The 25,123-nt window shown below is 54.4% G+C and overlaps 2 protein-coding genes across 3 annotated transcripts in view; one reads left to right on the top strand and one right to left on the bottom strand.

Annotated features, from left to right (window-relative positions):
- Nucleotides 1-25,123, bottom strand: part of JAKMIP1 (janus kinase and microtubule interacting protein 1) — a 141,793-nt gene that overhangs the window by 45,236 nt on the left and 71,434 nt on the right. For both annotated transcript variants that reach the window (XM_047798564.1, XM_047798566.1), the window contains exons 2-8: nt 21,377-21,644; nt 16,597-17,091; nt 8,033-8,242; nt 7,072-7,191; nt 3,419-3,565; nt 2,461-2,601; nt 574-633 (exon numbers count right to left, since the gene is read on the bottom strand). In XM_047798564.1, the coding sequence (XP_047654520.1) occupies nt 574-633; nt 2,461-2,601; nt 3,419-3,565; nt 7,072-7,191; nt 8,033-8,242; nt 16,597-17,091; nt 21,377-21,505 (1,302 nt within the window). In that variant the 5' untranslated portion in view covers nt 21,506-21,644. The remainder of the gene's footprint in view (nt 1-573; nt 634-2,460; nt 2,602-3,418; nt 3,566-7,071; nt 7,192-8,032; nt 8,243-16,596; nt 17,092-21,376; nt 21,645-25,123) is intronic.
- Nucleotides 24,237-25,123, top strand: part of LOC125138144 (uncharacterized) — a 130,278-nt gene continuing 129,391 nt past the window's right edge. The window contains exon 1 of the mRNA XM_047799405.1: nt 24,237-24,284. Within this exon, the coding sequence (XP_047655361.1) occupies nt 24,237-24,284 (48 nt within the window). The remainder of the gene's footprint in view (nt 24,285-25,123) is intronic.

Genomic DNA, 25,123 nt, shown 5'->3' with positions numbered 1-25,123 from the left:
AGGGATCCAACCCGCGTCCCCATGGATACTCACTGGGTTCCCTACTGCTGAGCCACAGCAGGAACTCCACCAAGTCCCTTTTTAACGCCAATTTACTCTTTTACACTCTGGCTTGGTCCCTGTGGCATCTGAGTTTTCCAAGCCCAGCTCTGCTCTCCCTCCTGGATGTTTGGACTCTATCTCTATACCATGGGCAAAACCACATTTTCCAGGAAGAATGCATTCTGCACTATTCCAAAAAAGCCCAAAGCTCCAGATTTTTCAAAACAGGATGTAAGATGTTAGAAACCAGGACCTGTGTCCTTTAAATCCCTCGAAAGGTCTCGGTGTTCATGTTTTTAATTTGGGGCGCGCATCCCCTGAGGCCTAAATACACAATTCATCGCTAAGTTTTCCATGAATGAGTTTCAATAACCAGCTCCATCGCCTGTTACTTATGCGGCTTTGAGAGACGGTTATAACAAGCATTTCACCCTCACACACGCGGAGACGTGTCTCTGCCCTTAGGGCCCCTCTACAGACCGCTTGCTTCTCCCCCGCAGATTCCGGCACAGAGGCGAAGCAGAGGCTCACCTTGGGCGGCTTCAGGCTTTTCCCGCGATGCCTTCTGGACCGCAAAAGCCGTTCTCGCTCCTAGAAGAAAACACAACTGGTGGCATTTTCGGCCAGCCTCCCATCACACCCCCCAACCCAGCTGGTTCTCAGAGGGCACGACCCCCGATGCTGCTGTGCCCGGCTGACCGCACAGGGTCTGGATGCAGGTGCTGAGCGCCCACCGCACGGCTGCTTCCCGGATCCGACAGCTATGGAGCCACACCAGTAACCGGGCTTGGACCATTCCAGAAAAAAATGCCAAGATCTGCCAGGCCTGTAAAACTCCAGCCTGTCTGCCTTTGGGGCTGGAAGCTATAAAGCTTTAAGCAGTCCTGACTAGACGGCCACTATCAGTGACCACAGCAGAAAATAAAAGCCGGCAGCTTCGATCTCAGACAGAGCTGGGGTCAAAGCCCCGCGGGCCTCCTCCTGGCCGGGGGACACACCTCATTTCTCTGGGTCTCGGGTTCTTCCTTTGCTACCCAAGTTAGAACCTGTTCTGCAGACACTGTGGGGACCCGTGGCTCCTGTCGGTAGAACTGGCACCTAGAGAGCAGGAGCAGCAGCATGTGCACTGGAGAAAACCAGCCAGTTCTTGGAAGTTCCCATTGTGACTCCGCAGAAACGAATCTGACTAGTATCCGTGAGGATGTGAGTTAAATCCCTGGCCTCACTCAGTGGGTTAAGGATCTGGCGTTGCTGTGGCTGTGGTGTACGCCGGCAGTTACAGCTCCGATTTGACCCCTAGCCTGGGAACTTCCATATGCCGTGGGTGCAGCCCTAAAAAGACCAAAAAAAAAAAAAAGAGTCAGTTATCGCCTTCTTAAATGTTCCTATGCTCTGCAGATGCCAGGAAACCCAGAGACAAGTCTGGCGCTTGGCTGCAGCCCATGTGGTCCATCCACCCTGTGTCCCGCCTGGTCCTGAATCATGCTGCTACCTTTACTTTTTCTAGTCTTAGCTGTTCATTGTTCCTCATTCAACTTTATCATCATTTTGTTAAGTGCTTTTTCATCTTAAGCTGCATAAGGCCTTTCCTGTAACTAAGCAGAGATGATGGAAGGATGGAAGGATGGATGGATGGATGGATGGAAGAAGCAGGGGAGGGATACAGGGATGGAGGGAAGGAGGGAGGGGAGGGAGGAGGGATGGGTGGAAAGAAGGATGGAAGAAGGAAAGCGCAAAGGACAGCGAGGTGGGCAAGCCCAGAGGCCTGGACTACTACGGTCAAAGCCTCTTCTGGAATTTTGGTCACTGGCTTTTCCACTTTTTGACGATCCATGAATGGAACCATCACATACCCGCCTTGGGCAAAGCTGGACACACTTTGCTTCTGAAAACTCACTGCAAATGCTCCCTAGAATTCTCTGGATGGAACACTCCATGTACAGCTCCCCCGCCAATCTTACACACACACACACACACACACACACACACACACACACACACACACACACACACACACAGTCTCAGCAAGTCCTTCCAATTCTGGCCTGATGACAAGGTTCAGGTTTTTAAGTTCACAGTCTGTAGCAATCAAGCTAAAACAATCAGACTGCTTGGGGACAGATCCTGCCCACTCTGTAAAGGCCAGGAGACTCTTTTCAAAAACTGATATTGCTTCTTCATGGTGGCAAACTTGAGATAACGGGGTAAGACTTGAGATAATGAGTAGCCATGGAAACCGCTCCCAGGTACCGGGGATGCTGTGTGAACGAGGTCGAGGCTGCCTCTGGCAGAACAAAGCAGGAGCACGCCCATCACCAGGAGGGGCTCTGGGAGACCCCATCCCACGTCAGCAGCATTGTCCTGCAGCCCTGATGCTGTAAGGCGCCCCCCGGAGGGCGGGCACCCTCGGGGACGTACCAGCGAGAGGTCGTCGATGACGTGCTGCTGCTCCAGCACCTGCAGCCGCAGGAACTCGATCTCCTGTTTGTCCCGCGTCAGGCTGAGGTCGTTCAAGGACGTGTGCCGCTTCAGGGATGCCTGGGCCGACAGCTTCTCCTTCTGCAGCCAAGGGGAGGGAGGGTGCTGCGGGGCCGCTCACCCGCAACGCTTGTTCGGGACCCACCGTGCGTGCCGGGGCACCGCATGGGCTCAGGGACACGGGATGGAAGGAGGTGGGGAGGGCTGAGGCCACCTGGTCCCCGAAGGGAGGGAGCGAACAGCTGAGACCAGAGCCAGGCCCAAGATGTGGCTGGCTGTGCCCACTGCCAGTAGGAGGGGCTGGGTGGATGCTCGGGGAAGAAGTGGACTCTGCACGGAGTCTGGGAGGCCTGGGCGCTGTGGGAGAAGCACGTGGCCCACAGGGCAATGACACACTGCCATCTGGGCCTGCCAGGGCCCCCGGAGGAGGGCATGCCATCGCCCGGAGCCTCGGTCTGCTCAGCTATAAAATGGACATGACTGGCCCTACTCTGGACAATGAACCTAAGCGTGTGCCTTAAACCAACAGCTGCAAGACACCACCCCGACCACAGAGACCAGCCCTTCCTGTTGGAGCGAATAAAAGGCTCTGTGCAAAGCACCCAGAGCAAGACCGCAGCCGCGTTCACACACTGCACCCCCAGCGCACCGGCTTTTCCGTGAGACGCTTCCGTGCCATCGCTCCATCCTCTCCATGGCCTCACAGCACCAATGTGCTCAATTCCCATTTCACGGCTAAGGACGCTGAGGCCCGGGGAGAAGGAGGGCTGTGCCCAAGGTCCCCAGGGTGTAGACGGCAGAGTGGGGGTGCTGTCTGACTGGCTCGCCAGGCTTCAGGGGGAGGCGGGGCGGGGGAGGGGCCCGGGCGGAGACCAGGCGCCCAGGGCCCAGCACTGACCATCTCCACGTTCTCCCGCGTGAGGTTCTTGATCTTCTCCTCCATCCTCTGGATGCTCTGCAGCAGGTCCTCGTTCTTCTTGTTCATCCGCTTGTTCTTCTCCACCAGGGGCTTCAGCTGGACCTCCGTCTCGCGGGAGCGTTTCAGCTGCGGTCAGACAGACATGGAGGGCAGGCCGAGTGAGACCCGGGGGAGGCGGCCGCCACCTGCGGAGGCCAGCGGCCACCCCACCTGGCCTGAGCTGTCGCCACGGGGACCACGTTTCCTGGGTGGCACAAACACTCAAAGACACCCAGACACCTGGCTTCCAGACACAGGCTCCCACCTGGGCCTCCGAGGGCCCAGAGCGGGGCAAGAGGAGGGGGCGGCAGGTCGCCTCACTGACAAGTGGCCTGAGCTGCGTCCATATGTCCTTTACCTCTGGCATAATCCCAGCGGTCAAGGTCACGTGCAGAGAGGTCAGTCCAGCTGCCTAGCTCCTCCTGGCCGCCATCGCTCCCCAGGTACAGACCCAGCAGAAGGGTCAACACTTTTCAGCAGCAGCAGCCTGGGGGCCTGCTCCTTGCCAGGTTCAGGGCTCAGTGTGGGGGCTGCGGGGGGGCATGGGGATAAGTGGGTGGCATCCAGCCCTGGAGGCGCTCCCCAAGTCCTCTGAGTATCCTTCCAGTCACTCTCTGAGCAGCATCTGGGGAGCCCCTCCCGTGCTCGGGCCCTGTGCTGGGGGCTAGGCCAAAGAGATGGCACGACGGGGTGCCCAACCAACAGACAGAGGAAGGACAAAGGACGGTAACAGAGGAGAGAAGGCAGTGAGACAGGTGCCAGCAGGCGCTCCCGGTGAGGGAACCACACGTCCAGAGGTTCAGGACGGGCAAGAGCGGGGCATGCCCACACGGGTGCTACAGTGCAGCGGGAACGCAGATGTGGGCAGTGGGCAGCAGAGGCCAGGCCTGCGGAGGCCTGATTTAGGAGCTGGAGAGCTCTGCCCCTTGTTTCCACCCCTAGCTACCTCCACCCCAAGGGCTTGGAGGCAGGAGCACCCTGCGGTCAGGTCCACCTTCTAGAATAATCCATCACTCTGCTGTGTGGAAGCCCGTCCAGCAAGACAGAGATGCGAGAGGTGACAGGGTGGGGTTGGGGAGCGGGGAATGGGGGGCCGCACAATGAGAGGCTCTCCCTCTTTTTCTTTCTGACTCCAGTGTCCTCGATGACACAGGCTTCGTCTAGCTGCGTGACCACCGGCAAGTTTCTGGCCTGAGTCTCCTCATCCATATCCATAACATGGGAATAATGGTGGTATCTGCCTCAGAGACGTGTTGTGAGAACGGCATGCACAGTGACAGTCTTTGCAGGGTTATTTTAGTGGGTGAAAATTAGAAACAACTGCAACAGTCATCAATATCACGACAGCCACAGGAACCCCTGCACCTATCGGTGCGCGCCCCGCGTCAAAACAGTGCTGAGCCCTTCCAGGCATCCTCTCTCACTTAACCCTGACCGTGACCCTAGGAGGGGCCGTCCCCATTTCACAGACAACCTGGCCACAAAGACGTGGGGCGATGCGCTCAAGGTCACGCAGAAAGCGCCAGAGCCAAGAACCAAAGACAAGGGACTGACTGCAGAGCCCTGCTTTTGGTCGCCAGGCTGTGCAAGTTAGCACACTCTGATGGGTGCCGTTAAAAGGTAAAATGCACCCAGGCTCGAGCATCAGCCCTCTAGAACTCTGTCCTGCAGGAAGAAAGGCTCACGGGAATGAAGAGAGAAGCATCTTCTGTGGGGCGTTGCTGATGACGGCAAAGAAACCTGAAACAGCCTAAATGTTCACCCGCAGAGGAGTGGCTGAATAAACCATGGTTTGTCCACACAACAGAGGACGAGGCAGTTACAAAGGCAAAGGCAGATCTTCAGGCGTTGACGTGGAGTGCTGATGCACCAAGAGAAAAAAGCTGCAGAACAGCACTACCTAAGAAAAATATCCCGTTTGAACCACGAAACAACAAAAGTGTCTTGGTGGGTGTCCATACGTTTGCGTAAACATTAAAAGTATGGAAGAATCTGGAGTGCCTGTCGTGGCTCAGCAGTTAACGAACCCAACGAGGATCCATGAGGATGAGGGTTCGATCCCTGGCCTGGCTCAGTGGGTTAAGGATCTGGCGTTGCCGTGAGCTGTGGTGTAGGTTGCAGAGGCGGCTCGGATCCAGCATTGCTGTGGCTCTGGTGTAGGCTGGCAGTAGTAGCTCTGATTGGACCCCTTGCCTGGGAACCTCCATATGCTGAGGGTGTGGCACTAAAAAGCAAAAAAAAAAAATTAAAAAAAAAAAAAGTATGGAAAAACCTCCTCCAACTGTTAACAGTAGTCCGGTCATGATTTTAAGATCCCAGAGCTGGTACACGTATCAATTCTTACTTTAAACACTTCAGAAGGTCTGAATTGTTTCAAGGAAGCTATATTTTTTTTCTAATCCACTTAGTAAACTATTTCGCCTCTCATGAGGGATTTTTTTTTAAGCTCATGAGTATTTAAGTGAAAAGTGGAGACTTCATATTAGATATACAGTCTGATGAAAGGTATATAAAAAATGCCTACAAACACAAGGGAAGCGAATGAATTTAATCTGATTCCACTAAAACTGGGAAGAGGTGATACTTAGTAACACTTTTCTTCTCCCATGTTTTTCAAATACACTTACCTTCATAGTAAAATTTAGAATAAAGAGAAATAAGAGGCATTTGTCAAGAAGTTTACGTTCTGACTACCACGACACAAAAATTAGTTTAGCTGTTTGTCCAGCAAGTTTAAACATATTCAAGAAATTGCTAGAAATGTATTTTTAACCAGAAGCCCATATTCATTATTTTTAAAATTAGAAATATGTGAACTTTCATGCAAAAGAAAGTAAACAGATGAGCAAAAAATAAAAATCAGCCATAATCATACCACCTAAAGCAAGTCCAAATAATCAGGAGGATGACAAGGTATTTTTGTTCTGTCGTCTGCTTTTACCATTTCATTAATTGCGGACAAATTTCTATGGCTATTAAGTATGGTCTATAATGTCTTTTTTTTTTTTGTCTTTTCTAGGGCCGCACCCTCGGCATATGGAGGTTCCCAGGCTAGGGGTCGAATGGGAACTGTAGCCGCCGGCCTACGCCACAGCCACAGCCACACAGGATCCGAACTGCATCTTCGACCTACACCACAGCTCACGGCAACGCTGGATCCTTAACCCACTGAGCGAGACCAGGGATCGAACCCGAAACCTCACGGTTCCTAGTTGGATTCGTTCCTGCACCACGACAGGAACTCCTGTAACGTCACGCTTAATGATGACCTGCGAACGCTCCATAATTCCTTAGAGCGATACCTGCGTATTGAACAACTGGGGTTTGGTTTGGTTTGGTTTTGGTCCAAACAACCGGCCACACAGCTCCCTGAACTGTGATTATTTGTTCAGGATAAATTCCCGCAAAACGAAGGGCACCGTCGGGTTTCTTCAATGGGCACGTGTTGGCTTTTGAATCAGAAAGAACTCAGAAGGCACGGAGAGAAACCCGATGGCCCGTGCCTTCCCTTCACGTTCAAGGCCGGGTTTGTGGCCCCGGGGGCTGCTTCCCTGCACCCCGCAGGCCCCATCTGCCCGTGGGGAGCTGCTTACCAGTTCATTCCTCTCATCTGCCAATAGGGTATTTCTGTCTTCCAGCTTCCGTATCACCGAATTCAGTTCAGCAATTTTTAGCTGAAATCGCCGCACGTCTCGCTCGTCCATATGCTGATCCTAAAAAAGAACCGAGACATGAACGTCCTTTGGAGAAGCTTAACTGAGCAAAGAGCCCCACGGACCCTTCTTGGAAAACTCTCGGGACAAAGGTGAGCCCCTCGTTAGGGGGACTGGATGCCGTGTTGGGGCTCCCCCAAGTCCAGCAACACGTGGAAAGACCTCCCCTCAAAGGCGATGAGACCTCAAACCCTCCCTCGGTCCCCTAACTGCTGAGCACGGGCTCTGGGGACTTCCCGACTGAGCCCCCGCCACCCAGCATCTCTGATGGGGCCACATCACGGATGTGCCCGGCTGTCCCTCAAGGGCACCGCGTCCTCCTCATTCACCCCTGAAAGGCCAGCACCTCACGTGGTATCTGCACGCAGTGCGTGTGATGGACCCACGAGTGTTTAGTGAATGAATGAATGAATGAATGAGGCTTCTGCCTCCCCTGTGCCTGTTAAGCCCTGGCTGTGGCCCCGATGCCCTGGCTGCCGGCTGAGCGGCTGGCTCTGCCTTTAAGTCCTGTCCTGTCCTGACCGGGTCCTCTTCTGAGCTCCTACTGAATACACTGCACTCCTGTCCTTTCTTTCTTTTCAGCGGCTCCAAGACCACGGGAGGCAACGGCAGCCCATTCCTCACCTCTGTCCCCTGGGCCTCACGCTGGGCCAGGCACACAGGGAAGGTGGGCAAGTTCCGGCAGAAAGAGAAAGGGAGGGAAGGACGGACGGACGGACGGACAGATGGGAGGGGCCGGGGGCAAGGCGGGCAGGCAAGTTTGCCGGAGGAATGACCAGGAGGAGGAAGGGCGGCAGGGGCTGGGCTCCGAGGCCCCGGTGCTTTTGCACAAGCCCCTCACCTGGACGCCCATGAGCTCGGCCATGTCCCCTATGCCGGGCGGGAGCTCTCTCTTTGGACTACTGTGGTACCGCTCAGCCTCTCGGACCTGAACCAGCTGCTCATCCAGAGCCTCTTTCTGAAGAAGTAGCTTCTGGGTCTGCCCAGTCTGCACGCCGAGCTCCTTCTCCAGCGCCAGAATTACGCGGTCCTTCCCCTTGATCTCGTCCATCTGAAAAGACAAAGAGGGAGCAGCTGATCTTAGGGGCTCACGACCAGGGGAAGCACTCCCTTGCTGGGCCCTGGCCCAGGGGAAGGTTCAGCAGGTCCATGGACCCGGGACAGAAAGGGCCGCTGGGCACAGGGGAGCACAGAGCTTCGGGCTCAGGGACCCATGTGGTCCATCAGACACTTACCATCAAAACAGATCCGTGCTGTGTCTCGCTGACCTTAATAAAGAGTGTCAAATCCTGACCCTCCAGCCCCCCACCCCCACCCCGCAGCTCAGTAAATCACAGAGTTGGTCTCCCTCTATCTGGCCATGACCCCCTCCCTCCAGCTAAGGTTTCCGGCCCCTCCCGGTCCCCAGACCCACTGCACAGGCTTTTGTCCTCTCCTTGTCGCCGGAACTGACTCTGTCCCCCACCACCTGCTGCAGAAATGGCTCCCGCCGTCCCGCCCTTGGGGGGATGTCTCCATTTCCAGCTTCTTTTAAGACTCACCCATGGGGTCCATAGTTCCCAAGGCCCAGCCCCCTTCCCAGTCTGCATCCTCTCCCCAGCCAGCACTGTTCCCCTGACCCACGACACTAACTCCCTGTGCGCAGCTGACACTCCGACCTCCCCTCACCCTGCCACCTCCCAGCCCCAGGGTCAGAGAACCCGTGACTGCCCTGTCTCTGCTGGGACCTCTAAAGTGCCTCAGCCTCTCATGTGCGAGCTGCAGCCCAAGTCCCAGCTCCCCCAGCCCAGCCTCGCCCCTCGTTCCCTGGAGGAAACCGAGCAGAGGAGGGAGCTTCAGCCGTGGGCCACACACTTCACTGTTTCTGACACAAAGCCCACAGCTGGAAAACTGCCCCAGGAAGGGCACTGTATTGGGATGCCCTGCTCCCCAAATCCACGTCCCTCCTAACTTAAGAATGTGACCTCGTTTAGAAACAGGGTCTCTGTAGATATAATTAGTTACGATGAGGTGTAAATATATCTAAATCTATCTAATGGAATATTACGCAGCCATAAAAAAGAATGAAATCTTGCCATGTGCAGCAACATAGGTGGAACTAGAGATGATCATACTAAGAGGAAATAACACAAATATCATATCACTTGTATGTTGAAGCTAAAAAAAATGGTACTAATGAACTTATTTATAAAACAGAAACAGACTCACAGACAGAGAAAACTTATGGTTACCAAAGGAGACAGCAGGAGGTAGGGATAAATTAGGAGTTTGAGATTAATATCTACACTATTAACATACAACTATTACATACACAGATAAACAGCAAGGACCTACTGCATAATACAGGGAACTATACTCAGTATCTTGTAATAACCTAGAATAGAAAAGAATCTGAAAAAGAATATATATGCGTGTATGTATGTATAACTGAATCGTTTCGCTGTACACTTGAAACTAACACAAGATTGCAAATTAACTATAGCCTCAAAAAATAATGAGTTCAATGGACTTCCCGTGCGGCTCACAACATAACGACTCAGTGTTGCTTCTACAGTGGCTGTGGCTCGACCCCTGGCTCGGGAACTTCCACAAGCCACAGGTGTGGCCACTTGTTTAAAAAATAATAATAATAATACTAGTGAGTTAGGATGAGGTCACACTGGAGTAGGATGGGGCCTAATGACCCGTGTCCTTATAAGAGGAGAGACCCATGGACACGCAGGGAGAAGATGGAGGCAGCAACTGGGGGGACGTGGCCACAAGCCGAGGGACACCTGGAGCCACCAGAAGCTGGAAGAAGCAAGGAAGGGTCCCCCTAGAGTCATCCGAAAGAATGAAATCAACACCTCGACTTCCGATGTCTGGCCTCCAAAATGTGAGCGAATGCATTTCTATGGTTTCCGCCACCCAGTTTGTGGTGCTTTGTCAGGGCAGCCACAGGAAACTAATACGGCATTAAGGGGAAATATTTCCCAAGCACTTCAGTTTCTTTAACTGACAAAAATCGTAATGGTTTCAGCTACAGAGATTACTTCATCAGCATGAGAATCAGGAATAAATTCTCTTTGAGATAAGGTACCAAAAAGTTCTGAAAAGAACACTAATGCTTTAGTAAGGACGGTTTCAACAAAATCTGGATACAGGCTATATGACGTGGCATCTGTGGCTTCATTCAACACACAGCCAGGTGTGCCCGCCATGAGCAGGCCTGTATGGAAGGCAACGTGCCTGGGTACTACGCTGATTACTCGATGTAAAGGTCAAAGCCACATGATATAAAACCACTTGGCACAGAGGAAAAAGCACTATGTATGGAATAAGAAGGTGTGGACTGGAGACTAAGTCCCCTCTGGCAAGCTGTGTGACCTCTGGCAAGTCACTCGACCTCTCTGTGCTTCAGGCTCCCATCTGTAACACGGGGATATAGGCATATCCACCTGACAGGGGAGCTGTGAGGACCAAAGGGAACAGAAGAGACAGGCAGGATAATTAGAATCGAGGCCACTGGGCCCAGACTGCCCAGGTTCAAGCCCTGATGCTGCCACGTACCAGCCCAATCGCCTTGGTCTAGCTGTCTAATTTCTTCCCCTGCTTCGGTTTTCTCATCTATGAAATGGGGATAAGAATAGGGTTGTTGCACTCAGCCATAAAAAGCAGGAAATAATGCCATTCACAGCAACATGGATGGACCTAGACATTATCATACTAAGTGAAGTAAGTCAGAGAAGGACAAACACTATATGAGATGACTAATATGTGGAATCTAATAAAAATGATACACTAGAACTTACGAAACAGAAACAGACTCGAAGGTTTCAAAACCAAACTTAGATTTGCCAAAGGGGGAATGTGGTGGGGGGATAAATTAGGGGGAGGCAGGACTGATCTATACACACTATTATATGTAAAACAGACGAGCAACAAGGACTCACTGTAGGGCACAGGGAAATTCACTCAATGCTGTCTAATAACCCACACGGGAAAAGAATCTGAAAAGGAATGGAGAGCCGTGTGTGCACAACTAATGTACTTTGTCGTGTGCCTGAAATGAACACGACTTTGTAAGCCAGCAACGTGCCAATAAAAATTTTTAAAAAAGAAACTTGAAAAAAAAATAGGGACGTGGTGAAGATGAAATGCATTAACATATGTGAAGTGCCTGGCACACAGTGGGCATGAAACAAACATCAACTCTAATCATGACTGTTGCACAGCACTCGCCGTCTCCATAAATGGTAGTTCTTGTGTTCCTAGACTTTTGTCTCCTTTGTTATGCAAATGTTGGGGAAAGGACAGAAGGAACACTGGAGTGGCTTGAAGTGTGGTCCTGCAAAGATATGTCTACGTCCTAACTTCAGATACCTGTGAACGGGACCTTGTCTGGGAAAAGGGTCTTTGTGGGTGAAACGCCACCCTGGATTAACTCGGCAGGTCCTCAATCCAATGACAAGTGTCCTCATAGGATGAAGAAGAGGAAAAACTTAGAGAGGAGGCCGTGCAAGAGGAGGACAGAGACTGAAATGTTGCAGCAGCTAGCCCAGGCACGCCTGGAGCCACTAGAAGCTGGAAAAGCAAGGAGGGGCCCTCCCCTGGAACCTTCAAGGGGGCACAGCCCCTCGGACACCCTGATTTTGGATTTGTGACATCCAGAACGGTGAGAGAATAAACTTTTCTTGTTTGAAGGCACCGAGAGTGTGGCCATTTGCTAAGGCAGCCTCAGGAAACTAACACAATCACCCTTCTGACTCAGCACACTTGCAGAGGGTGACAAGTCAGAGTGGAGTGTAATCTGAAACGCTTACCTTCTGGATCACACTTTGAAGTCAGACCCAGATCTCACCAGCAGGGAACACTGGTTAAAAGCCCTGCCCAGAGGGCAGACAGCAGGGAGCTCAAATCCCCTTCTGGCTAACAAAAGGCTATTTTCTTTCAATAGCACTTTATGAAAAAGTGATAAAATATAATTGAGATTACAGAAGGAGGAAAATGGTACCCCCACACTCCACGCTGAGGTTTTCAAGCAAGGTCTCCATGGTTCTGACAAACTCCATAAGCTGCCTTTCTTTGGAGGAAAAAAGGATGCTCGTCTTCCCTCTGCATCCCAACCCCCTGCCCACGACAACCTCCTGGAAGCCTGGCCCAGGCTGAGCCTGGTACAGCTTCTCCTGCAGCAGCTGCAGGACGTGCCTGGGGCTCCCCCGGCTGACGGCCCCACCCACAGCTCCCTGCTTTGGCTAAACTGCTTCTGAAAGGGTGGGAGCCCCTCCCCTTTGTGGGGAAGAAAAGGAAATTATGCCTAAGACAGGTCGCCACTGCAGATTTCAATCCAGCAGCGGTGAGAACTATGTGAAAGGACCTCACTGGTAAACGACTTACAACTGCTTTCATAATTCAGTGACACTGAATCGAGTGCCGTCAACGGGAGCTGGGAACCAGTGATGAGCAAAACAGATCAGAGTCCCTGCCCTCAGAGCTTCCACTGGGGGGTGCGGGTGGTAGCTGAAAACATAAGAAGTCAACACTAGAGCAGATCAGAGTGGGGTTCGCGCTAGGAGAAAAAAAGAATGCGAGGGGAGTCGGTGGTGCTGGTTGGGGGTGATACGAGCTAACAGGTAGGGTTCCAGTCTGTCCCCTTCAGTAGCCCGGCTGCATGCTTCTTGCTTTGCACTGGAACCCAGAAGTGCAGCTCCCACCACTGCATTACACTAGTTCCTCCCACAGAAAGGAGCAGCGCCGTAAGCAAGACAATTCTGGAAACCCAAATTCTCAGCCTAGAATGAGCAAAAGGGTTTGCAGCCTATCACACGGAAAAAGTTCCTAGAAAAGTCTCCACAAAGGAGGACGGCATCCAGGAAGGGACGGACAATGCAGAGGGGATTCTGCAGCCAACGTGTTCTGCGCTGTTACACTTCCCCAGCCAGAGTCCTGAGGTTCCTGAGGTTCGGAGTCCTGCCAGCCCACACAGCTGAGGGCAGGCACTCTCACTGTTTGTCCACTTTGGTCTGTCCCCAGGCTGGGCTCTTAGCAATCCGGTCCTCTGCCCTCACGACCCCAACGAAGCATAAAACCTGCAGCACTGAGCTTCCTGAACTTTCCCGAACCCCATCCCTAAGTGTGCCAGACATTCCTGGGCTGCCTCCCTGCATCCATTCCCCCTTTTCCAACACTCCCGGGCTCACCATGTGATTCAGGAGAGGGTGGGGCTGAAATGACTTCAAGTTCCCAGGGCAGGTTCTGATTGGCTCACATCACCTGCATGGCCCCACCCCCTAAAGATAATTGGCTCAGGGATGGATACATGAGCTAATCAGAGCCAACAATCCGAAGAAGGTATTGCCAGGACCCTCCTTGGGAGTTTATTTTCTTATTCTCTCACTTTCTCTGGACTGGCTCCTGTGCGGTGCAGGGTCCGGCACGGCGATGGTATCTCACCAGCACATCAAGAGCTTGGAGCCGGGGCAAACCAGGGTCCTGAGTAAGGTTATTAGTGCCACTGGAGCTGTGCCTGAGGCTGATCTTGCCACTTCAGTCATGAGAGCCAACAGACTCATGGTTCAAGCTGGTTTGAGGTGGAATTTCTGTCACTTGCAACTAAAGAATTCTAACTGACTGTGTTAGTGAAAGAAGAGCAAGCTAGACGATGGCTCTCACTTCTTCTCAACACGACAGCATGAGCTCAGAGATATGCTCTCTCTCTCTCCGGCTTCAAAAGACCCTCGAAGTAGACATTCCATACCCCATTTTACAGATAAGCTTGAAGCCCAGAAAAGCGAGCGTGCCCACACTCTGGTCAGCAGTAGAATTGATTCAAACGCAGGTCCACCCCGGCAAAGCCCTCACTCTGCCCTGGCTCTGCCCCACAGGCTCAGAATGTAATCACTTCTCAGCTGTCCGCTCCATCGGGACACTCGTCTCAGTGTCTTCCAGCTCCCAACAAACCCACTAATCTGCGAACAGTTTTGTGAGCTCCACCTCACTGCAAAATTTGGGGAATCAAAGAATGAGAAAGAAGTTGCTACCCCAAGATCCAGTCTTCCTCCCCCCTTTGGTACCTACCGTTGGGTGAAGGATGTTCCCTCAAATTTATGTCTACCTAGAAAGTCAGGATATGATCCTATTAGAAACAAGGTCTGTGTAGAAGCACCTAAGACTTAAGTTAAGATGAGGTCATTCCAGGTTGGGGTGGGCTCCAGACCCACTAACTAACGTCCTTATGAGAAAAGACCAAGACACAGCCGTGTGGGGAGGAGGAGGCCACGTGGAGGGAGAGGCTGGAGTGATGCAGCTGCAAGCCGAGGAAAGCCACAGATTCCTGGCAAGCACCAAATACTGGAAGAGGCAAGAAAGGAGCCTTTAGAGGGGCATAGCCCTGCTGCCGCCCTGATTTCAGACTTCAGACTGCAGAACTGTGAAAGAATAAACTCCTGATGTTTTAAGCCATGGACTCTGTCACGGCAGCCCTAGGAAATGAACAGAGTACCACACAAGAGGTTATTAGGAGTTGCCATGAATTTCCCAGCTCCCCTTGCCACTGGGTGAGACTGGCAACTTCTGGCCAAAGAGATGCAAGTGGAAGCTTCTTTTCCAAAAAGAAGTGTTTTTTTTGTTTTTTGTTTTTTGTTTTTTTTTTTACAGCCGCAGGTACAGCACATGGAAGGTCCCAGGCTAGGGGTCAAATCGAAGCTGCAGCTGCCAGCCTACGCCACAGCCACAGCAATGCCAGATCTGAGCCACCTCTGCGACCTACACCACAGCTCACAGCAACTCTAGATCCTTACCCACTGAGCAGGGCCAGGGATGGAACCTGCAACCTCATGGATATTAGTCGGGTTCAGCCACAACAAGAACTCCCGAGAAAATTGTTCTTAAATGAAGACCACAGCCTCAGCCATCTGCCCTCCTGCTGCCAGCCTGGGATGCAGATGTGACGACTGGCAGTCCCTGGGATGAGGGACCCAGAGGACCAGGCCCAGAGCCCCTTCAGAGGGGAAAGCAGGGAGGCCCTGAGGCCTACACGACTCTGCGGAGCCCTTTCCAGACTTTGTACCTGAAGGAGAAATGACTTGCAGATTGTAAGCCCCTGTGTATTGGGGGAGTCATCCCAGACCTAATCCTAACTGGTCTACGGAGGGAGTCCAAGGACCAACCCGCTCTGCCCGCAACTGCCTTTTCTTCTGGACTGTGTCTTAAGAGGCACGTTAGATGTGTCAGCAGAAGCCTGGAACCCTTCTTGCGTTTCTAATCCAATCCCGCTGACAAAGAAACGAAACACAGGCCACCTCCTGAACATGCTGCCAAGAGGCCTGCCTGAGGAGGGCATTTATCAAGTGGGGGGGTGATGGGAGAAACGGACATTTATTCTTTTCACTCTATTGTCCCAAGTGGGCCGCGTGCGCGCGCGCGCACACACACACACACACACACACACACACTGAGAATACCCGAGCTGTGGGTATTTTTGCTTGGCACTGAAAAGCAAACAGATACCACATCCTAGGTGTGCTTTAAACGAAGCTCAATCTCTTAGCTAATGCTTGTTTCTCCCTGTTTGTTTACATTAAATACAGCTGCTTCCTGTAACAGAGAGGTATTTTACACATCCATCTATTACAAACCATAAGCTGCTGCTAGATGCTTCCGTTAACTCAATTCTGTGAATGCTGGAGCATACGTGCAATTATCCCCCTTTGGTAGATGAGGCACCAGAGGCTCAGAGACAGTGAGTAACCTGATCGAGGCCACTCAGCAAACAAGGGTGGAGCGGCTGAATTCACACCCCGGCCAGACCTTCTCCAAAGCCTTCTCTTCCTGTTACATGATGACAGCACCGCGACAGAAGAAGGGAAAGTGGGCCGAGAACTACTTTTGAGAACTCGGTATTCGTATGGGCTTAGATTTTTCTGTAAGTTAGAAACTGAAAATCACATCTCTTCTGCCATCTTGGCCCTGGATTAAGCCATGACCCGATGCTCTGTCACCGACTAGTGACCAGTCTAGAGCCTCGGGCTGCACTGGGAGTCTAAAAGGACGCGTGGTCCTCCTGCCTCCAGTCCTAAAATTTCTTACCGTGTCTCCCACAGGCAGGACAGACCTGCCCAAGCCTTTATTCCACACCTAGGATGGCAGGGACTCTGCTGGGCCCCCAGGGCCTAGAACCATGCCTGAAGTACAGCGGGTCCCCCAAACTCAGCATTTACTGCTCCACGCGGGAGCGTGGAGCACGTGCTTGTGGAGAGGATGGGCGCGTGCCCGAAACCAAGACCGGGTGCGTGCGTGGGCGCAGGGCGGGTGCGCAAGTGCGGGAGGGACCAGCGTGTATACAAGGACGGGATGCGGGTGCGCTGGAAGCGTGGCATGCGCGTGCGGGAGGGCAGGGTGCGCTGGGCAGGGGGGCGGCGCACGTACCAGCCGGCGGATGTCGCGCTCGCACTCGCGCTTGATGCGATGCACCTCGTCCTGGTGCGCCTGGTAGGCGGCGCGCAGCTCGGCCGCCTTGGTCTTGTCGGCCTGCATGCAGTTGCTGAGCGCCTCCTCCGCCTGCTTGCGCGCCGACTTGAGCTCCAGGATCTCCTGCTGCAGCCGCAGGCGCTCGCCATCGAAGGCCCTGCGCGCCTCGTCGCGGGCCTCGGCCAGCAGCGCGGTCTTGACCTTGTCGGCCGCGCCGTCGCGCAGCACGTTCAGCGTGGCCTGCAGCCGCTGCAGCTCGCCCTCCTTGATCTTGGCCGTGCGCGCCGCCTCCTGCTCGTGCTGCCGGATGAGCACCTCGCGCAGCGCCTGCAGCTCCTTGGTTTTCTCCTCGTGCAGCTTGGCCCTGAGCTCCGAGATGTAGGCCGTGTGCCGCCGCTGCTCCTGCTCGCGCTCCAGCTTGGCCTCCTGCAGCCGCTCCCGCAGCTTGCCCACCTGTAGCCAGAGGGGGGCAGACCGGGTCAGGGTCAACGTCAGGGGCAGGACCGGGTCCGAGGGCCATGCCTGCCACCTCCCTGTGCCCCTTGGTGTAGGACAGGCTCCCGAGACCCTCTGCAGGTCTCCAGGCTCCCGTTTTCCCCTCCCGACACCGCCATCGGCTGCACCCCGGCTCTTTGCTGCTATGCTGTTGAGGTCTTCCTGGCCGTGGAAGAACAGCTGAAGGTGCTGGAGAGGAGCCAAGCTGTGTCATTCCTTCCAGTTGGGACATTTACATGGAAGGACAATTTATCAGTCACAAAGTAGGCCCGGCAGAAATCAGCTCTCTCATCACAGCTGAACAAGTGGTAAACCAGAATACATTACCAGTGCCCATGCCCTGAATTCTGGAGTTAGAGGAGACGGAGCAGGTGGAGGCAGAGGGCAGCAGGGACGGAGGTGCCATCACTGCTGAGTGGCTCCCCTGCCTGGGCTGGGAGCTCCCCGTAGGAACCTCTCACAGCCGCGGAAGGGAGAGGACTCTGCTTTGCTGTAAGGTGCCCTGGTGACCTGCGCGGGGTGAGGGGCTGCCAAGGGGCTGAGGCAGGCTTCAGTCCCAGGCCTATGGGCGCCCGAGCTGGTGCCCCGCAGATGTCGGGCTGCCAAGCCCACTGAAAGGTATCAGCAAACAACTTAAAAGCATTATTTGTGAAATGTTAATAATTTGTAAAATGTGCCAAGGGAGTGCTTTCTTCAAACGCTCCCCACAGCTTTATTCGACCTTTTCATTTCAAATATCACAATTACACACATTCCACGGGACGCCTTTACAATCCATTTGTTTTCTAAACTACACTAATCTCTGAAGCACTGGAACAAATATGTCTCTCATGGACAAGCTGCTTCCGGGGAAAGTGGCAACACATCCCCCAGCCCACACTGTTTATAGCGCACCAACGCGCTGAAATTAACCATAGCTGAGTTCTACAAGGTCACGCTAGGTGTTCTGCATTGTCACCTGGGTTGAGAGCGCCCTGCTTATAACAGCAGGGACAGACGCAAATAAAACCAGCCAGGCAAAGACACGAGATCAGCATCTCCTTCCCTCAAAGACAATCACAGAAATAAAACAAGGGCCGGTCAGAGGGCCCATCTCAGCCGCGACCTAGAACTGGACCTGTCCTACCGGACTGAGTGCCAGGAAGCCAGGACTTTAAATATTTAACACGATCTCCCCAGGGAGGAACTAAATGCGTCCTCCTTCCGAGGAGGCAACACTGCCCTGATCTTCTGGGTTAATGCTGACTGCGAATTGAAGTCAGAAGGCTGGGATCTTCTCGGACTCCAACTCTGCGCTGACAGGTGCACTTGCCTGGGCAAATTACTTGACCTGGGATGGTTCATGTTACATGGCAACCAGGCAGGGCCATGGTCCCAGGTCTTTTGGCCAAACACCAGTCTAAATGCTTCTGGGAAGGAAGTGTGAAACATGTGATCAACATTTAGACCTTGAGTAAAGCAGGTGACCTTCCACAGCATGGGTGGGCCTCCCCTAGTCAGTGGAAGGCCTTAAGAGAGAAGAGCAAGGTGCCCAGACGAGGAGGGAATTCTGTCCGCAGCCTGCGAGGTCAATGCTTCCTAGCACACCCAGCCTGCCCTGTAGAGTTCAGATTTGTCGCCCTCCCCCCCCCCCATGGCCACGTGAGCCACTTCCTTGAAAAAAAAAAAAAAAATCCCGGTCCATCTCTCTCCTACCGGTTCTGTTTCTGTCTGAAGAACCCCAACTTTTTCCCAGAGCGTCCCAATCCTTCCCAGTGAAACAGGGCCATCCACAACTGCCCCGTAAAGGCAGCTGGGAGGAGGAGAGCTGAAGCAGATGGACGGACCGAGGGAGGTTTGGTTCCAGGCGGTGAGCACAGGCATGTGCAGGGCAGCCTGGAGAGGCCCCGAGTGCTCGCCGTGGCCCTCTCTGCCCCCACCCACCCCAGACCATGGGCCTCAACATGTCAGGGACACTGCCCTGGTGACCTTGGCACCCCAATGGGCGCTAAGAAGACTCCCAGGGGATGCTGGAGACTTGGGACAATATGAATCCTGCTCCCTTCCTCCCTGGCTAGCAAGTCCTTCAGAGCCAACTCCAGACCACGCCTGCAAAGGCTTCTCAGGCCCCTCTGGCCACTGCTGGACTCCTATAATCTCTGATGCAGCACCCCAAGTCCTGTCATCCCGCCAGCATCCTGAGCATCTGAGCGCCCAGCCCGCCTGAGGGCCACTGTTTCTGAGTCACTGCCCAAGGGCCAGGCCAGGGCTGGAGCAGAGCTACAGGCACTCGATGAATGTGTGGCTGAACCGACAGGGACATTCGCCACGTCCCCTCGTCCTATGGTGTTTGGTAGGGCTCCTCTGCTCAGGTAACAGGGCTGGAAATATGACATCAGCCCCCATGTCATGAGAGCATATCGAAATAACAGTTCAACACAACTGCAACTCTATGCTTCTTATACCAGCCAATGAGCACACTGCTGAACTCTCCGAGAGCAGAAGCTCTCTTTGCTGTGTCAGCCCCCCAGCAGGGCTACAAGGTGGCCGGGTCAAGAAAACGGGCAGCCAGAGCACGTGGAGGTAGAAGGTGCCCGGGGAGGGGGCTGGACTTCCTGCAGAGCCGGCTCCCAGGCCAGTGCCAACACCTGCAGCTGTGCGGACCCCCAAATTCCTCTGTGGCCTAACCCCCAGAACCTCAGAACGTGACCACGTTTGCAGATGGGCTTAAAGGAGCTCATTAAGTTAGGTGAGGTCACCAGGGTGGGTCCCGATTCAATACAACTGGTGCCCTTTAGGACAAGATGAGGACACAGATACACACACAGTGGCGGGGCGGGGCGGCGGGGGGGCAGGGAGAAGAGGTCAAGGATGGATGGCCAGGCGGTCTACAAGTCAAAGAGCAAAGCCTCAGGAGAAACCAACCCTGCCCACACTCTGATCTCAGACGCCCAGCCTCCAGGACGGTACAGATAGAAATCTCTGTTGTTGAAGCCTCCCCCCACCCCCACCATCCCGCCGCAGGCTGTGGCAGCTCAGTGTGGCAGCTCAGTATGTCAGCCCAGCAAGGCGATCCACCTGGGTCAGTCACCTCTCCTCTCCAACCACAGGTCACTCACCTATAATGTGCGGAAAGCCACCTCTGACCTCCGAGGTCACTGCAGGGGTCAGGAGGCTTCTAACATACCCGATGCGGCCTGTGCAGCAGACACACACGAAACGGGCCAGCCGCTGAGTAGCTGCATGTGGCAGGCGGCACCCAGGCCCTGTTTCTGACTCCCATTCATTCGTCAGATGACTCAGGGAGGCAGATGTTTAACGGATGGGGAACTGTGGCAGAGGGCAGCCCCCGGCTTGGCCCAAGGTCCCCGGGGAGTTAGTGGTGGATGTAGAAGGAGACCCAGCCGAATGATGTGGGCTGTGTGGCTCCCCCATGGGCACAGCTGCTCCTGCTCCTTCCCCGTCAGCCCCTCCAGGCCCAGCTGCCAGGCTGACAACCCCAGGGGATCCTGGCAGGTGAATCCCGAATCCCTTCCCCCTCCCCTAACCAGGCCAGGCCCTTGGCCCAGCCCCTCGGGAGCAAGCCCAGACCCCACCCTCTTTCTCCTCTCTGGGCTGGCAGAGCATCCCACGCCCTGCCTGCTTTGCCCTCAAAACACCCAGGTCAGAACCACACCACCCGTAACAACCGCAGCAGGGCCCCGGGCATCAGATGGGCGTCTCTCGTTTCCATTACCTAAGATCTTTAAAGCAACCTTAAGCTGGGCAGTTATTATGCTGCTGCGTTACAGATGAGAAAATGGACATTTGGGGACTTTATGTCACTTGCCCAAGATCAGGAAGCCAGTCAGAGGCCAAGATGAGGTTTAAAGCCAGATCTGCTTGACAGGCTCCTCCTATTGTGACTGGCTGTCCATCTGGCAGCCCATTGACTGGTACCCAACCCGGCGTCCTAATGATTGGCTCCAAATTCAAATCTGCCCTGCGAGAGCAATAGAGCTCCGTCACAGAGCCAGGCTCCGTACCAAGCCCTTCACGTGTACGTATTTATGTCCTCACTCCCGATCGCAGGCCCATCAGGTGGCACTGCTCTGGTCTCGTCTTGCAGGGGAGGGTAAGTGCGGCACAGAGAGAGAAGCGGCAGGTCCAAGATCAGGGCCGGACATGGGAGGGCCAGGACTGGCACCTGTACCACCACTGATGTCGCACCCCTCGGCCCCGGAACACACCCTCCACAGTGTGGTTCACCGGATTCACGGCCCACCTTGCTCTTTTCCTGCTGGAACTCGATCTGAATGCTGGTCAGCTTGGCTCGCAGCTCCTCGTTGGCCATCTGTACCGCATCCATCTCCACCTCGGGCTTCTCGCCCTTGCTCCGGCCTTTCTTAGACATGCTTCCTCTCGGGTTGAGACGCTGAGATCCCGTGTTCACTCCCGCCAGCCAGCCGGCGCCGCTCCCAGCTCCACCGCCGTGCTAACCAGTCTCGCAGGGCTCAGCTCCTCCTCAGCGTAAACCACCATCACTTGGGATCCTAGGGGAGGAAAGAAGCCCAGGTCAGCAGAGGGAGAGACGGGCTGGTGGCCCCCTGGCCCCAGGCACTCAAACACCATCGCAGCCAGTGTTCACCGAGGCCTCCCCCCCGAGAGCCAGGCACCTGCTCGCCCCGAGGGTGCCCCGCCATTCTCAACACTGACCAAGCGCTCCTCCAACTGGGGCTGTGTCCGAATCACCTGGAAGCTTGCTAAGGTGGGGTCCTGGGCCACCCCCGGGAGTCTGATCTGCATGTCTCCCAAGCTCCCAGGTGAGCCTCCCAGGTGAGCACTGCTCATACAGCAGCTCTGTCCGGTCCCGTCCTGGCCGCATCAAGCTGAGACTATGCCACCGAGGCCACCACAGATCTCGGTCTGCAAATGTCAGAGAGCCGCAGCCCCCGGGAGCTTGTTTCAAAGGCAGGACCCTGGGGGAGCACAGAGCACAAAGCTCCAGGGTCTGGGAGGGGGCAGGGAACCTGGCAGTCCCTTTGCACACCATATGACTCTAGAGCAGGGTCTAAGGACCCAGCTCTGGAAACCAGGCTTTTAGACTCCCTGAAAGTTAACGTTTCCTCCTCCTTCCCGCCCTCGGGACTAGCCCAGCACTTGTCACCCAGAACTGCTAGCTCTGGGCCCAGCAAAAGCATCCAAGACAGCCTGGGGGAGCAGCAGAGGCCCCGGAAGGAAGTGACTGCCAAGCCTAGAGCTCCACAGTCCCTGCCCAGCCTGATAAGCTAACAGCCCCTCCAGCACGCACCCCCCGAGGACCTTCTGTCTGGTAGGGCTGTCCTCCCAGTCCTCGGGCTTTTGCAAAGCCAAAGCCAATAAAACTAATCCCAAGTGACAGCAAGGAACACTGCATCCTGGAGGCCACACCTCTGTCACCTCGGGTTAACCAGCACAACTATATGAGGCAGGCACTGGTGCCCAGTGTCACAGACGAGCAAACCGCGGCATGCAGAGGAGGAGCACTGGCAAGGCGGCGGTCACAACAGCCCAAAGGGAAAACAGTATTGAGCTGGTCGAGGCCCACAGCTGGAGTTAGTGAGCAGGACTGAACCCAGCTCCCAGCTCCCAGCTCCCAGGCTGCACGGTTCTGTAAGCCCAACTCTGGTGCCCCCTCACCGTTTCCCACATGACAAATGTACTTATTTCTTGTCTGTTTCCCCTACACCGGGATGTGAGTTTCAAGCAAGCAGGGCCTGTGTCTGTTCAGTTCTTGCTGTACCGTTTGTGCCTAGAACGGAGCCCGGCACACAGGAGGCACCCCGTCAGCGCTTGCCGAGCACGTGAGAGAAAGAATGAATGAGTGACAACAGGAGACAGTTCCGAGGCACGTGCTGAGTCCTGTGATGAGAGCTGGGGGCGTACAAGCCTCCCAGCACCTGAAGAGTGGGTACAGTTATTAGGCCCATCTTAGAGATGGGGCAATCGAGGCACACAGCTAGTAAGTGGTGCCGGGATTAACGGCCTTGGGAGAGACTGCAGAGCGGGAGGAGAACGAGAGCACTGCAGGGAGGAGAAACACCAACCTCTGGAGGTCAGGGAGGAGACACCACAGACGAGAAGGAAAACTAAACGAGAAGCCTCTAGATGGAAGGAGGAAAAGGAGAACCGGGGAAGCTGACAGAAGAAAGTGCTTCTAGAATAAGGAGGCAGTTAACAGGGGCAGCTCCTCAGAGATGAAGATGAGGACAGGAAAGTGGCCATCAGACAGTAACCGGGGGTCAGCGTACTCGGCAGGGGCTGCTTGCTGGGGTGGGAGTCGGGAGCCAGGGGAAGTGTGGGACAGGGAGCAGGGCGGGTCTCCTCAGTGCCAGCATGTCCAGCGAGCTGTACACGAGCGATGGCCATGGACTCACGTCCAGCGTGACCTGCTAGCCTTGGGGCCCGGATGGCTGTCCAACCTAAAATTCCAGGAGGCAATGATGGGGGCCAGTTACACTCTTGAACAGGAGAGGGCGCTGTTTCCCCACATGCCATGAAGGATTAGCTAGGGTTCATCACTCCCGATCATTCCAGAAAGGTAGACTCACTGTCTTCAGAGAAGAATCAACTCCATTTGCTCCGATTTGACTTATCAGAGCACAATTCATAATTCATTCCTCCCCCCTGTGACCTGCCTGCTTCTACAGCGCTGCTGCAGCACTCAGCAATCAGCCTCGGCCTTGGCAGCCCGGGGAGCAGGAAGCCCTCCTTGGACACGGTGCCCAAAAAGCAGGGTCTTCTCTTTTTTTATCCCATCCTGTGGCCCAGCAGCCCCATTTATAGGAATGCACTTTAAGGAACCAACCAGAGATGTGGTCTCTGTAAAAACACTTGGCTGTTTTCCCAGCAACAAGACGCTCAGCCACACCGGGCAGGTTCAGTCAATTACGTCCACGCCGCGGCAGCGAACTCCACGCAGAGAAAGCATATGTCATCAAAAGTGGAAAAGCCAGAGTCGACGAACAAACATGATCTGTGACCTCAATTTTCTGAACGCTGCTTGCTCATCTTTTTCATGTGGTCACAACTATGCTTTGAGCACCTGCCGGGCGCCGGGCCCTGCACCCTGCGGACCCAGAGGTGGCACAGATGGGACAGCGTGAATGGCGCAACCGCAGGTGACACTCCTTTTCCTCTATACGCTCTTCCAGGTAAAGCGAATTTTCTATTTCCATGACTGCTTTACTGAAAAAATGATGTTATTTTTCTTAAAGGCAGGTGAGTGAGCAAGTTTCAGAAAAACATCTAGATTTAGCTGAGGATACAAGAATGAAACCCTCGCGGGCAGCTGACCCTCCAGACACAAGGGGAGCAGCTCCAGCTCCACCTGACCCCCTCCAGGCTGCCTGTGAGGGAAAGAGGCTCCCCGAGGGGAAAGGCCACAAGCCACGCCCCTCGGGACACAGCTGACTGTTCCCCGGGACGCCCTTGTCACCCCAGCAGAGGGCCATCTGCAGAACGAGGCAGGACTGGGGTTGAATCTCAGCTCACACCCCCCCAGGTGGGTGGTCCCGGGCAGGTCACGGAACTTCTCTAAGACTCGGTGGTTTTTTTTGTTTGTTTGTTTGTTTTTGGTCTTTTTGCCATTTCTTGGGCCGCTCCTGCGGCATATGGAGGTTCCCAGGCTAGGGGTCCAATTGGAGCCGTAGCCACCGGCCTACACCAGAGCCACAGCAACGCGGGATCCGAGCCGTGTCTGCAACCTACACCACAGCTCGCGGCAATGCCGGATCCTTAATCCACTGAGCAAGGCCAGGGATCGAACCCGCAACCTCATGGTTCCTAGTCGGATTCGTTAGCCACTGCGCCATGACTCGGTTTTTACATCTGTTTAATGGGACCCTCGGCCCTGACTGAGTAGGGACTGGAGTCTGAAGTGCTTAGCAAGGTGCGTGGCCCAGTGAAGACACTCACCCAACAAAACAAAGCTGAATCTATCAGGAGGAGCAGTGCCAGCCTCCAGTTATTTCTGCGGTCAGGGTGGCTGGGA

This window comes from Phacochoerus africanus, chromosome 10 (genome assembly GCF_016906955.1).
Source record: "Phacochoerus africanus isolate WHEZ1 chromosome 10, ROS_Pafr_v1, whole genome shotgun sequence".
In the NCBI taxonomy this organism is placed as follows: domain Eukaryota; kingdom Metazoa; phylum Chordata; class Mammalia; order Artiodactyla; family Suidae; genus Phacochoerus; species Phacochoerus africanus.
Note: the sequence above shows the minus strand (reverse complement) of the source record. Positions and strands in the feature narration are given on the sequence as shown.